This window comes from Perca flavescens, chromosome 17, assembly GCF_004354835.1.
Source record: "Perca flavescens isolate YP-PL-M2 chromosome 17, PFLA_1.0, whole genome shotgun sequence".
NCBI classification, from domain to species: Eukaryota; Metazoa; Chordata; class Actinopteri; order Perciformes; family Percidae; genus Perca; species Perca flavescens.
In genome coordinates, this window is record NC_041347.1 from 18647277 (window position 1) to 18660571 (window position 13295).

The window sequence follows — 13295 nt, forward strand, 5'->3', positions numbered from 1 at the left end:
AGTGTTTGCTCTTTCAAAGGTGTTTCAATCTTATATTAGTATGAAATAATTTCTGTATTTAAATATAATATTTACAAGCAAGCATTGTATATTACAAAAGAGGTATATCATGTCACCGGAGGTGTGGACCATGTGCTGAACGCTTTATGTAATATTGAATCCTCTATTTGACAAAACAATCATGATAATCATGGATGTATCCCTTGCACTTGACCACTGCTGCGAGGTCCTTTTCTCAGTGGTACTATAACAGAGCCACAGCAGAACCTGCGCCAGGCGTTCTTGAACTGGCAGACTGAGTAAAGGATGGGATTGAGGGCTGAGTTGGCCAGTGTGAACGTTACCACCCAGAAGAATATGGTAGAGGAAACATCTAGGTGATCCAGGAAGTTCCTGGCCAGGATGAGGAAGGTGATGATGAAAATAGGGCACCACATGATTAAGAAAGAGAGCACAAGGACCAGAAGGGTACGGAAGAGCTTCATATCCTGGCGGGACACATGGTACCCATGAGAGTCTCTAACTGGCTGGCTGTCTCGGAGCCCTAGCCTACATCTTTTAGCAATCTGTAATACAAATAAAATAATATTACATCAGACATACTGTACATTCTACACTTTGTGACATTATATAATGTGGACAAAAGAGATGTAACCTGATTGATACTATGGGTTTACACATGATGTCCTTTATGTTTATCTTCAATGTGTCTCAAACATAATTTTCTATCATCTGTATCACTTTAATGCCCACATTGGTAGACTGGTTGCCCAATGTAATATTGACAGTTGATAGTGCAAAGCTCCGAACACACACACACACACACACACACACACACACACACACACACACACACACACACACACACACACACACACACACACACACACACACACACACACACACACACACACACACACACACACACACACACACACACACACACCATTTTCAGCTTAGTAATTAATAAAGCACACGCTTCTCTGTTCCCACAATAACAGAGAAATGACTGATTTTCACAGATGCCATAGTGTCAATATATCCACAAATTAATTTGCATAAATTGTTGAATGAATAATGCAGGATTCTTCACATCATTTTACAACAAATTGTGTACAAAAAAAGATTGCTATTGCTATTTCCTAAAAATGTTTTAGAGTGACACAGGCAGGGGGGGATGGTTATTAAATATAGATAGATGGACTAACTCATTGCGGATTTGTTAAGAGTAAGAAAATTACAGAAAAATTTCAACTATCCAAGTGTTCTGGGATCCCCTGAGCCTATACAACTCAACTGTCTTTCAAACAGTGCCTTTCTTCACTTCCTGACATCTTTGCCAAAGAGCACAAAAAACCCACCTGTAATATTTTGCTGTAACTGACCACAATTATGACTCCTGGAAGAAGGAAGCACAGGGCAGTGAAGGCCACGTTCCACACAATCTCTGCAGTTGTGTCGGGCCACCTGAGAGTACAAATGTGTACACGTTTCTGTGGAAAAGACATGAAAATAAACAAAAACACATTCATGACAGGGACACTGAGGTTTCCTTTCATCCATCCATCAAGCCATCCATACCTGCTCAGGGAAATCCACTTCCATCACAGTGAAGAACAGACTGAGAGGTATGGAGGTGAGTGCAGAAAAGGCCCAGATGAAGAAGAGGGTAGCAATCACCACCCTGCGGTTTAAAATGGGTACAGGTTGCAGCCGAAGGATGGCCTGGACCCTTTCCACACTGATGGAGGCCAGGGTGGTGATGGTGGCACAGCCGCTCATACAGATGACATACAGCACAGTGTGACAGGCCGTAAACCCCAGCATCCAGGACTCAGTCCACCGCACTGCCACAACCAGTGGGATCATGCTAACAAACAGCAGGTCAGCCACAAACAAGTTGAGGGTCAGGATGGTCTTGTTGGCCAGCAGTTTGCGTTCCCAGGTTACCAGGGCTGCAGCTCCCGCATTTGATGCCACGGAGACCAGGAAGACAGCGGTGATAGCCAGGGTCTCGACAATTGTGGTGGCAACATGATCTGAGTGGTACACCTCAGAAAAGAAGGAAAAATAAGTGAAGTTTCTTAAATGGAGAAAGTGACTATGAGGGTTAAAATCCATATAGGCTGAAAAACGTGTGTCTAGATCCTGGATGCTTACTGCTTTCCCACCTAGAGCCTGCCAGAGATGTGACAGAGGAAAAGCAGCTGATAAGGCATAAAGTGATAAGAGAGGGATGGAGGGTGGTGCCTAGACTCTATGATGCTGTTTGCTCTACCTGCTACATGAAGGGAAGTCAAACATTACAAAATGTTCTTTGTGGCTGTGTAGTTAAACATCATTTTATTCTGTGCTACTTCAATGCCACATTTCTTTTGCAAACTTTTCTTCACAGCAAATTCTTTATACTTTTCAAACAATATCAAAAACACAGCTAGACCTGCAGACTGTGGATCACCTCTTTAGGAATAACTTTACAACACACTACAGTTAGTTGCTGACTGCATTACATTATTACATTACATGTCATTTAGCTGACGCTTTTATTATTATTTTAGCGACTTACAATTGCTATATATGTCAGAGGTCACACGCCTCTGGAGGAACTAGGTGTTAAGTGTCTTGCTCAGGGACACATTGGTTGATGTATCGCAGTGGGACTCAAACCCAGATCTCCCACGCCAAAGGCATGTGTCATATCCACTGTGCCATCACCACCCCTGTGATTGCCACGATCTATCTGAGGAGCGTTAATCCAATCTTCAATCAATTAAGTTGTTATACAGTAATACCAAAGAGTGTAAATGGCAAATTAGCTGTTGAGATCTAATTAGATAGACACCACTTTTATTTACGTTGTGAATTAGATTACCAGGTTTACTTCGTAAGTAGAGATATAATGTATTAACTGATCAGTGACTCTCCTGAAAATAGGCTTTTCATCTTGGGCAACCCCAACAGGGATAGGTTTAAAAATGTTTAGGAAGAGGAGAGATTTACCTAACAAATATTTGTTTTACAAACTAGTCTGCAAGAGAAACATTCACTTGGCTTTATGTCTGACAGGCTAAGCTCATATTTCCATAAAGACGTATGTATTAAGTTTCTAAAAGGCACAGCAAGTATGGAGGTGTCTAAACCATATTAGTTTCTTTTTTTAAAGCAGTTAGCTTACAGTAGATAAACTCTTGGTGGAACGTTCCCTTTCAAAGCCCACTGCCACTGCAAAGGCCTGTCTCCCCATATTGTGGGCTAGAAATACTAATCCACGTCCTGAAATAGCACAGGAAAGGGATTAACTGACACAGGCGGTTTTGAGCTATTCATCTGGTTTGAACATAGATGTTTGAACAGTGTGGGAGGGGTCAAGGACCTACAGTCGCATCATTTCACAAAGTATCACACATAACTATTCTTTTTTATTTTATTTTTTAAATACTGTACTTGCAAACAAGACTAGGAGTCTACAGCCATGCTGATGTTAAGCGGGACACATTTACCAGGTTCACCACTGCAGATTAGCCTGGACCACCAAAGTCACTAGAATCTATCCTCAAGGGACCCTGAATATCTGCAGAGCCACTAGCTAACCAAAGATACTAAGAAAATACAAAAGAATACTAAGAAGCACAACATCAGCAACTCAACACGTAGTTTATTAAGATAACTTGTACCTCTGGTTACACAGTATAGGGTAAAAACCAATCCATATGACAGAAGGTGCAGAATTGAAGAAGTTCTTAGCTCAGCTCAGTCCATACAGACATCTAGGTGGATCAACAGTTCTCTGTATTGAGAGGAGGGAAACTCGGTCCGGCAGCTGGGACACTCCAGGAAGCTTTCATTCAGCAAGCTGCTGGGAGGGGAGCATGTAAGGCTGTCTCTGGAGCACAGGGAGGGTGTGTGTGCTGCTTCACATGAGTTGCCATCCTGCTGATCTCTCTAATATTAATGGAGTCATCGATCAGTTATGACAGATAAGACTCTGGATTAAATAGTTCTATTATTTTTGACCAACAAAACGTAAAGCTGCACTAATCAATATTTATTTTTATATTAAATATGGATCAAATGACTACAGCATGTGTAATGTCAAAAACGTCAATTATGCCATAGAAATGTATCACCCAACTTTGCAAGTTCTCTGAGCATTACGGGGCCTTTTGTTTTTTTGTTTAATCTTTTAATGCAGCTTTAAGGTCCAACACTGAATTTTACACTATTCATGCCAACCTTTGACAGTTTTGTCACTTGGTCTTTGGATTTCTGCAGTTTCTTCAGGACTCTGACCATTTGCTTCTTTAAATACGAACAATCCTGCTTTTCATCCTCAAGGTCTTGTGAATAAATGTTGATCTAAAATTTTTAAAGTTTGCATTACAATTGAGAATATAATATAGTATATAGATAACTGTGGGAATATATTCAAATACAAATAATTACAGTATGTCCTTTGCTTATGTAAGGACAGATATGTTCCCCTTAGAAGGAAAGCAAAGAGGTAACTCCTGTGGATGAGTGAGGCTAAGAACCCCAAAGGACAGACTGACTGACCCAAGCCGATGATTCCTTCTTAAAGTGTAATTAATCTGTGTTATTGAGAGTGAATGTATTAACAAAATCCTTTAATTTTTTTTTGTTAAAAAGGTGCCCTGCCATATAAAACCTTTTTTACTTGCATTTTTTGAAACATGTTAGGTCCATATGTGTTTGTGTTATGTTGTGAATGTGAAAATCAGGCCAATTACAAAAGCTGGTAAGTCTGACATCATATTGCCTGAGCTCATTACTATTCATTAGCTTGCCCAGTTGGGCTGGGTAAAGGATTCTGACAGCCAGGCTCTCATTGGCTAGCTGTTAGCCAATCAGATTCAAACAGCTTAGCTTGTTGAATATTTATGAGAACTGGCAGAAATCGAGCGGAGGGCTTCCTGTAGGCTTTCTATACCACGTTAGAATGGCTTGAAACAAGGTAACCAAGGCATTTTTTCCACAAAAACATGTTACAGAGTCCATGGCAGAACTTCAGACATTACCACAAAGTAATGAAATACGTGTGGCAGGGCACCTTTAATACTAAGGATTTATTCATGGATACGGGACCAAAACTTAGATGACTAATACTTTCATACCTGTCGCTCCAGATCTGCTATCTTTTCCTGGTCTTCATTGTGACAATTTCCCAAACACTTCTGAAAGAAAGTCAACTGAGAAGAGTTTTTTTTTATTTATTTGGTGGCTTTTTTCCACTAAATTTTATTTTTTCTTACTTACTGAATTAATAGTTCAATGAAGACGTACCTGCTGCTTAAAGTTAGCTGACCTGCGCTTCTCCTCATCCAGTCTGCACTGGAGGTCTTCGGTCTCAGCAGTCAGCCATTGCTCTTCATCCTCAGAGCGATGATGATCTTCCGGGGCACTTTTTACGCTCATATTTTCAGTCTGCAGCTGCTGCTTTAGCTCTTCCACCTCGCTCTCCCTTTCCTTGCAACTACACATCAAACGGTCTGTCATGTAGCTGACTACCAACTTTAAACAACACCATATTCTTTTCATTCTATTCATTTTCTTTTAGTAGAAGACATACCAGTTTTGGGTGATATTCAGGTTCTGGTGGGCCATGTTGAGCTGCTCCCTGAGCACCTCCAGCTCGTCTTTGGCTTTCTGTAAGAGTCTTTCATAGTGCTCCTGCATCTGGCTTATTTGCTCCCTCACTGTAATGTAGATACGCAGACCATGAAAATTAAAAGTTACTAAAGAGGAAATTACACAAACGCACAATTAAAATGTCAGATACAGCCCTACACATGCATCATGTAGTAATACAATACATGTTATTGCCAATATATTGCAAGCCACATATTCTGTAATAGTGGGCCAACCAAGGGCAATCTTGACATCTTAAAAACCTTGTTGTGACAGTCTGTTGCCCCTTGTTGCCCCAGTGGTGAGTGCCCACTGCCCACTGTCCCACTGGCTCACCATCTGAATGGTCCTCATTGTGCTGCTGTGAGCGGGCTTGATTGGCTTCGTTCAGCTCCTTCTCCAGCCATAACATTCTGGCCAGAGTTGCCCTCACATAGGCCTCTCTCTGCTGGTCATATTCCAGCCACTGCTTGTTCTTCTCCAAGGCCTCGGGGGGATTGAAATAAAAGAATGAGAAGCACAAAACAGAGAAAGACAGAAAGAGAGTTGAGCCAGGGGGATGGCTCCAAAGCAAAAACACTTGGCAAGAAATGTATACTGTACACAGGCACACATCCTCACTGAGAAAAAATGCACACATAGAGTATATAAAGTTAATAGTAACCAGAAACACAGAAAGGTGAATCAGGCGTAACTGAAACAGCGAACAGAAGAGACTTTCCACAAATATGTGGCCACCACACAGCACTTACATAACTGAGGTGATTTCGGAGCTCTATTGTGGTGTTGGTTGAGGCCCATTCATCTGAATTGGAGTCCTATTTGAAAAGGAAAATATGGTACAGCGTGACACATATGTGAATGAACAACTGATTTTACCCAACTCTCCCCACTGCTTTAATAAAAGACACTGCAGTGACATGTCATAATAAGGTTTAAAACACAGGCACAGTGGGATTAAGAGCATCACATTCTTAAGTGTTATGACCCCTACAATATCCAGAAAGTCACTGTGATGGTATGCTCTGTATGAGGAAGTGTGTTTTTATAGAGAACAGTACTCCTCCTCTAAATGTGAGACTTACAAACAACTGCTGCCATCTAGTGGTAAGAGGCAAGAGGGGCTTTCCTTAGTGGCAACCATAGACTGTTAATATACAGCTGTTAATATACAGTCTATGGTGGCAACACCATTTCCCTCAGCACTACACTACACTCACTTATATTAAAATCGAGCCATGCTATACCTTCTTCTGTGCAACTTTGTTCTCGAGATATTGACACCTAGTTGAGACGCTCACAAGCTTGTTCTTGATTTCTTCAATCTCTGTGGAGTAATTGGATATGCTTCTCTTTCTCCTCATACTCACTACGTCCATCAGATTCCCTTCTTTCTTACTCAGTTGCTCTGACAGCTGCAGTGCAACCTTCTCATCTTTGGCTGTGAGCTGCTGACAACTCTCCAGCCTAACAGTTTCAAGAGAGAGGAATCTCTGCAAAAAGACATTGAAAAATTAGCTGTTTTACTAATGCTCATCTACTGCAAATCAATACCCTGCATTAAAAAAACCACAGCTCTCACTGGCAACATTATTTACGGTACAGAGTGAGTAATCTTGGCTAGTTAACCAATGTTGGGTAAATACCACAGAAAAAGGGCTGATTGTTTGGCTGAGTAGTTTGACTAAGTTTACCTCTACGAGCTTATTATGTTCTGAATGTTGACGAGACAACTCAACCAGGGTTTTCTTCAGATAGGCATTCTCCTTCCTTAGACTGCTGACAATCACATCAAGCTCTGGGTTGGGCTTTTTCCTGGGGGAACCCTTATATTTCAAGGACGCCATCTCAATCACCTGTTAACAAATATTACAAGGGACTGACACAAAAAATAAAATTTTAAAAATTGTCAGAATATAGCCTGCATGAATATATAATTTTCAAAACAAAACATTCTGAAGGGGTCCAAGATTGTTTTCTTTTAGCTAGCTAGATGTTGACATTAGCAAATGCAGTAACAGGAAAAAAAGGTGAACCCAAGATCGTTTTTAAGGCAATTAGAAGATAAAGAAAAAAGCACACAATTAGATAAACAATCTAGCTGCCGTCCATCAATAACTGCAATACATCTTATCTTTATAAAGTCAACATGAAGTTGCCGTTGAATGTGTTAGAGAGGCTGATTCAAAACTTTGGAATGATACAAAGACTGTATAAAATAAAACCATATGTCAATGGATAAAACTAAGTATGATAACATATTTCTTTTACGTTATGGGTGTTGGTGGTTGCATATGACTGCAATTTAGAAACACCACCACTAGCTGACCGCCTCTGAGTTTAATTACAGTTTCAAGAGAAACTGTTGAAAACTGTACCTCAACTTTTAAGCTTAACGTTACATGGCCCAGTGCTAAAAAACAGAAAGAGAAAAGGCATATCTCAAGATCAAGATCGTGTGATTTTCTGAATTTGATTGAAAGCTCCAGAACAGCCCACTAATGTTGGCTAGGTTAGCCAATTTAAAGTTATCCAACAGATAACGTTAACGTTATTTTCACATTTGGAAGCGTTTTTTTTTTGTTAGCTAGCTAGCTAGTAACGTTAACGTAAAATTCACAAGAGACAATTTCACCACATAACCCAACGTTGTCCTACGTTAACGTATTAGCTGAACTAAAACAATTAAGATAGCATAACATGCTGACAAAGTAACGTTACTAATGTTAGCGGTAATTTATTAAGTAACGTTAGCTAATGCCACTATAGTGAATATAACGTTATGATTTTCCACGTCAGAATAAACGTTCAAATGAATGAACCCTTTTTTTTTTAAAATCCACTGTAGTAACGTTAAATTAGCATTACCTTGGGAGGGAGGAAACAGGGAGGGAACAGGGAAGGCAGCAAGCTAAACTGTCATTAGTTGACCATAGTTGTAGCCTGGAAATCCGGGAAATCCCGGGAAATCCCGGGAAATCCAGACCCAAGTCCGAAAATTGAGCAAATCCAAATTGTGCTCTCGCGAGAACTCGGATCGTATACCGACAACATTCATATCCATGATAGTTGTGCTGCCGCCTGCCGCCGCCTCCGTCCAACATAATATAACGCTAGCAACCCGAACAGTACCGTGCTTAAATTTGGTTATAGCAACAATATTATTTCTGGAGCAGCGTTTGTGACCTAATTATACATGTGTTTTAGTTGTGATTATATCTTATCAAAGAATAGAACGGCTAAATAAAAATCTTCGTCATTATAGCTTAATTTGGAAACAGTACTTAAAGCTAGCACGTTAGTTTAAAATATATCCGATAGGAAGGATGCATTACTTACAACGCCACTGGGGGGCGATGCAGTACAAGAGAAGAGCAGAAGAGTGGAAAAACTGGTTTTTCTGAAAGGTGCATGATTTCACCTATGGATTTAACTCAGCTCGTGATGCAAGACAATAAGTGATTAGTTATAAGAACCCTTAAAAAAAATTAAAAAGGTAATGACAAAGCTAGGATGTCCTTCCCAGGTCATCTTTGCGTGTCTTTCTCGCCTACTTACCCTCCTCACCCAGGCTGGCTGGTGTGTTTCTTTCATGCCTCTGACTCACGAGTGAGGCGACCTCCGCTATCCACTCTCGCTTCTGCACATCTGTCCGTTTCAGTTCCCTCTGTGACGGTGCCCTTCTCTCCTTCTCTCTCTCTCAACGGAATATGATTCGTTTTTCTGGATACATTTGTCAAAATGCTGCGGATCATTGTTGAGTCCGCTAGTGGGATCCCCAAAAAGAAAATTGGAATCCCAGATCCAATAGCTGCAGTTGTCTTTAGAGGTGAGACTGTTGCTTGATTTTTTTTCTCTGCGGGTTACTATTGTATGCTCTGTTAACTCCTTTCTCGGCCTGCATGATCATGCACACAGTGTTTCACTTTCTATCAAGATATCATCTTTTCTGTCATACTTAAGGTTTTGAACATCACTTTTGCAGTTAATTGTAGCTGTTTACAGTATGCATTTAGTCTTAGAGCTTAATTTGAATATTTAGGCAGTGATTCATATTCAAAACGAAGAGTAGCATACATCCTCATAAGGTCATAATACAATACAATGGCTACAAGACTCGGTCTTTATATTTACAAAAATGATATGCCTTGTGCCTTATTAGGTGTTCCGCTGTTACCAGCAGATTGTAAAATGTTGTTTATTTTTTTAAAGAATTGTTTGTGTCCACTGTTTTATCCAGGACATAATATTGTAACAGCAGATTATGGTTTTTATTTAATGCAATAATACTGTTCATTGTGTTTACAGGTGAAAAGAAGAAAACCAAAGCAGTTGACAATGAATTGAATCCTGTATGGGATGAAGTAAGTCAAGTAGAGTTAACTTAATGTGTGGGTGTTACAGTTTGTTGACTGGGAAATATGACTCACATGAGAGCTGCTATTACCTCAGTTAAAAGTATTGTACATCTTTTTAATTGATTGTAAATGTATCTTCTGTGTTATTACAGGTGCTTGAATTTGATCTGAAAGGCTCTTCTTTGGATGCATCTTCATTCATCAGTGTTGTTGTCAAGGATTATGAAACAATCGGCAAAGACAAGTATGTGTATGACAACCATCAGATATTGAAATTTTGACATTTTGATATAATATTTCCTATTGTGTGCTTAAATTGTGCTATAGGCATTGTTTTTTTTGGAGTGAATGAATTTAGGACCCTTAGCCTACCTCCCAGTATGACTCCATACTGATCATTTAAACACACTCTTGCCTTTTGGGAGAAGAGCCTGGGAATGTAAACAACTTCTCCAAGACTGAGTTTAGGCAGTTTTTCCATTACAGAAAAACCAAACACCCATGTTGCGCTGTGTAGTGCAGGTAAAGACTCAAAGGGAAAACCTCACTACACCTTAAAGGTTTACCTTTTAAGAAGGTAGACGTGTGATCCCAATCTGTGAAAGTGCTTGTTTCTTAGCAGTTGTACTACTAGCAATACTACAACCTCACTATTCATTCTAACAGTGTGGTTGAGAGTAGTTATTATTATCTTTTCTTAAGGAGCAGAGCCAGCATGTTTTTTTTCTGAGCTATATAACCAAAGGACTCACTGTGACCATGTTAAGACTTGCAGTGTTAGTGAAGAATTTTGTCTACCTAACATTAGCACTCCATTTCTTTTAAGGAATGTTGCCTTAAAAGGAAAAAAAACCTCACTTTTTAACCTTTCCTTACGATAGACTCAAACTGCTATATATGTTGTTTATGACTGTTTAATTTTCTAATGTGTATCTGTTTGTTAGGCACATACATTCATTTTGAAACATTGTAAGTCTGACTCCTTTTGTCTTTCTGAAGAAGGTAGACCAAGTATTAACATTTCCACTGAGTCACTCTAGTCTCTAGTGACTGATAGTGTATAATATAAATTATTCTGGGGCAGGCACAGGGGGTGGATGGAGGGGTGTCTGCTTCAGCCACACACGCACTTGGATATTTTCCCGTGATCACTGGCTGCAATGCATGCGGTGGGTGAATAAGAGAGCTTGTGCTGGCTTGTCATTGGCACATCTGTGATGACTAGTTGTAACTCAGCCTGTATTTCTATGCAAAAAAACTAACTAGACATAGGGTAAAGCTTCTGGAGGGACATATGTTTGATTGAACATGTAGGCAATACTTTGTGACCAACTCTCCTCTACTTCAATCTAGGACAATCTATAAAAAGGAATGGGAGCCTATAAGGGGTATCAAATCTGTGGTACTACCAAGTTAAGCCATCTTGAACACTGCTCAGTTTGTTTGGCAACGATTGTTTTACGCCAAAATTAGCTTTGTTTAAAAGTGATATGGAAGTAGTGGAAAATATATCGGTATGCCAGACAAATTGTTTTCTGCACTTTCACTGTGATTTTTGAACTTTTGTTTTCTAGTTCATTAAGTGAGTTATGTATACAATCATCAATTTTTATAAACTAGATGTTTACATGTTGGCCTCTGCATGGTAGAGACAGTCAATTGCCATACCAGATTTCCTCTGTTTTATAGTTGACCCTACTTTCCAAGAACAATTAGTTTTCCCAAGCCATGTGTAATGATAAATAATGGCACAGCTGTTGAGAACAAGAGAGAAGAAAAACAGAGTCTGAGCATAATCATGAATATGTGGCTTACTTACTTCTCTTTTGCTCTATATTTGTCCACCCTTACACTAGGCACAGAGTGCCCAGTACATGCCTGTGGTTTCCTTTTCTTGTGCACATTTTCATCATCTTGGGGTTTGCCTATGTGTAACCAGCTGGTCCTTGTCACACAGCAAAGCAGCCCATTTGTTCTCTTAAATTATGGTACTACTGCTGCTCCCAAATGGCTCTTTTGCCAAAATTAGCCAGTCAAATTGAATGTTTTGTCATATTGTTATTTGATTTAGGGATATTAAAAAAAAAAACACCCAATGTGTTGCAATCCATTGTGGTTATGAATCACTATTCCTACATTACTTCTGTTTGGTAGAAAAAGTAGGTGCTGTTGCTGGGTTTGTCATTATATGTGAAGAAGTGAAATTGGGAAGTAGAAACCACCAATTATCCAGAGCAACGAGCAATTACAGTCACAAACACTGCTTCCTATTTCCTCATGTGGTAATTGCATAAATTTGTCACAGATTATGGAACCAAAGCATTCTCCCTATTGTTTAGCTATTAATCCTTGCTGTCTTTTCAAACAAAGACAGTGGTTTCCCTCCTGCAATGATTCATTTGCAGATGTATGTATGATTGTCTGACCAAAGGGAAATATATGTGATTGCTTTGCAGGTTCATTGGCTCGGCAAAAATTCCTCTGACAGACTTGGCCAGTAGTCAACTGAGGTCCTTCCCATTCAAGAATGTGCCTTTAATCAATGAGAAACAACAGGTTATTGGGGTGAATACATTTATCACTTACATGTGACACTTGCACTGCAATTTTATGACACAGACTATCATCTTAAGCAGCTTCAGCTCTGGCAGTAGATGGTGCCTGCTGTCTGTATAGGTCTGCAGGAAGCAGTTGCATTTGCTGAATCCTATGACATTTATTTTGGTGTTACATATACAGTAGAACTGATGTTTATTGAGAAAGCATTTTCTTTTTTTAGGCAACCATTAATTTAGTAATTGGGTATGAGCCACCTGCCAACACTTCCTCAAACCTTAATGATCAACCTGATGGAGACACTAATGTGGATGCAGGTAAGTAGACAGTTAATCTAAGAAATGAAAAGAGATAGTAAATCATCTGCATTTATGTGTCTGACTTTTTACTTCCCTCCCAAAATAACAAATAATTCACAATAATAATTCATTGAAAATGTCCATGGGGTATTCTTGCTGAGTCACAATAATAAAAAGCAAACAAAAACACAAAGACATACAATCAATCAATAAACACACAAACAAGCAATATAAAAAGCTGTAACCTTCTCAGCAACTGGATTATGTTTGTTCTATAATATCTAAAAAGGGGGCCCAAACTTCATAAAATAAATTTTGGGTTTTCCTTAAAGTATGTTTTTTTTCATATTTAACACTGGATAAAAACTCATAGAACCACTTTTGATACTTTTTTTTACTGTCTTCCAAGGGGCTTATTAGCTGCTGTTATCGCTAT

At 39.4% G+C, this 13295-nt stretch overlaps 2 protein-coding genes across 7 annotated transcripts in view; one reads left to right on the plus strand and one right to left on the minus strand.

The window, feature by feature from the left end:
• LOC114572643 (free fatty acid receptor 4) lies at positions 1 to 9440 on the minus strand. 6 transcript variants are annotated; one of them, XM_028604354.1, is made up of 11 exons: positions 9205 to 9440; positions 7341 to 7502; positions 7017 to 7139; positions 6399 to 6464; positions 5983 to 6133; positions 5588 to 5714; positions 5302 to 5491; positions 5133 to 5192; positions 1582 to 2052; positions 1362 to 1493; positions 1 to 566 (listed from the first exon to the last, which is right to left on the minus strand). In XM_028604354.1, exons 1-11 carry the CDS (start codon positions 9238 to 9240, stop codon positions 189 to 191), a joined length of 1896 nt encoding a protein of 631 aa, XP_028460155.1. In that variant the 5' UTR covers positions 9241 to 9440; the 3' UTR covers positions 1 to 188. The 6 variants fall into 6 exon arrangements, with proteins under 6 accessions (XP_028460155.1, XP_028460160.1, XP_028460154.1 ...); XM_028604353.1 differs by having other exon boundaries at positions 3 to 566; positions 5133 to 5207; positions 9205 to 9439; XM_028604358.1 differs by having other exon boundaries at positions 4 to 566; positions 5133 to 5207; positions 7341 to 7525; positions 9205 to 9438.
• Positions 8716 to 13295, plus strand: part of myofl (myoferlin like) — a 23953-nt gene continuing 19373 nt past the window's right edge. The window contains exons 1-5 of the mRNA XM_028604352.1: positions 8716 to 9475; positions 9955 to 10010; positions 10157 to 10248; positions 12461 to 12569; positions 12784 to 12877. Coding sequence (XP_028460153.1) covers positions 9388 to 9475; positions 9955 to 10010; positions 10157 to 10248; positions 12461 to 12569; positions 12784 to 12877 — 439 coding nt within the window. The 5' untranslated portion in view covers positions 8716 to 9387. The remainder of the gene's footprint in view (positions 9476 to 9954; positions 10011 to 10156; positions 10249 to 12460; positions 12570 to 12783; positions 12878 to 13295) is intronic.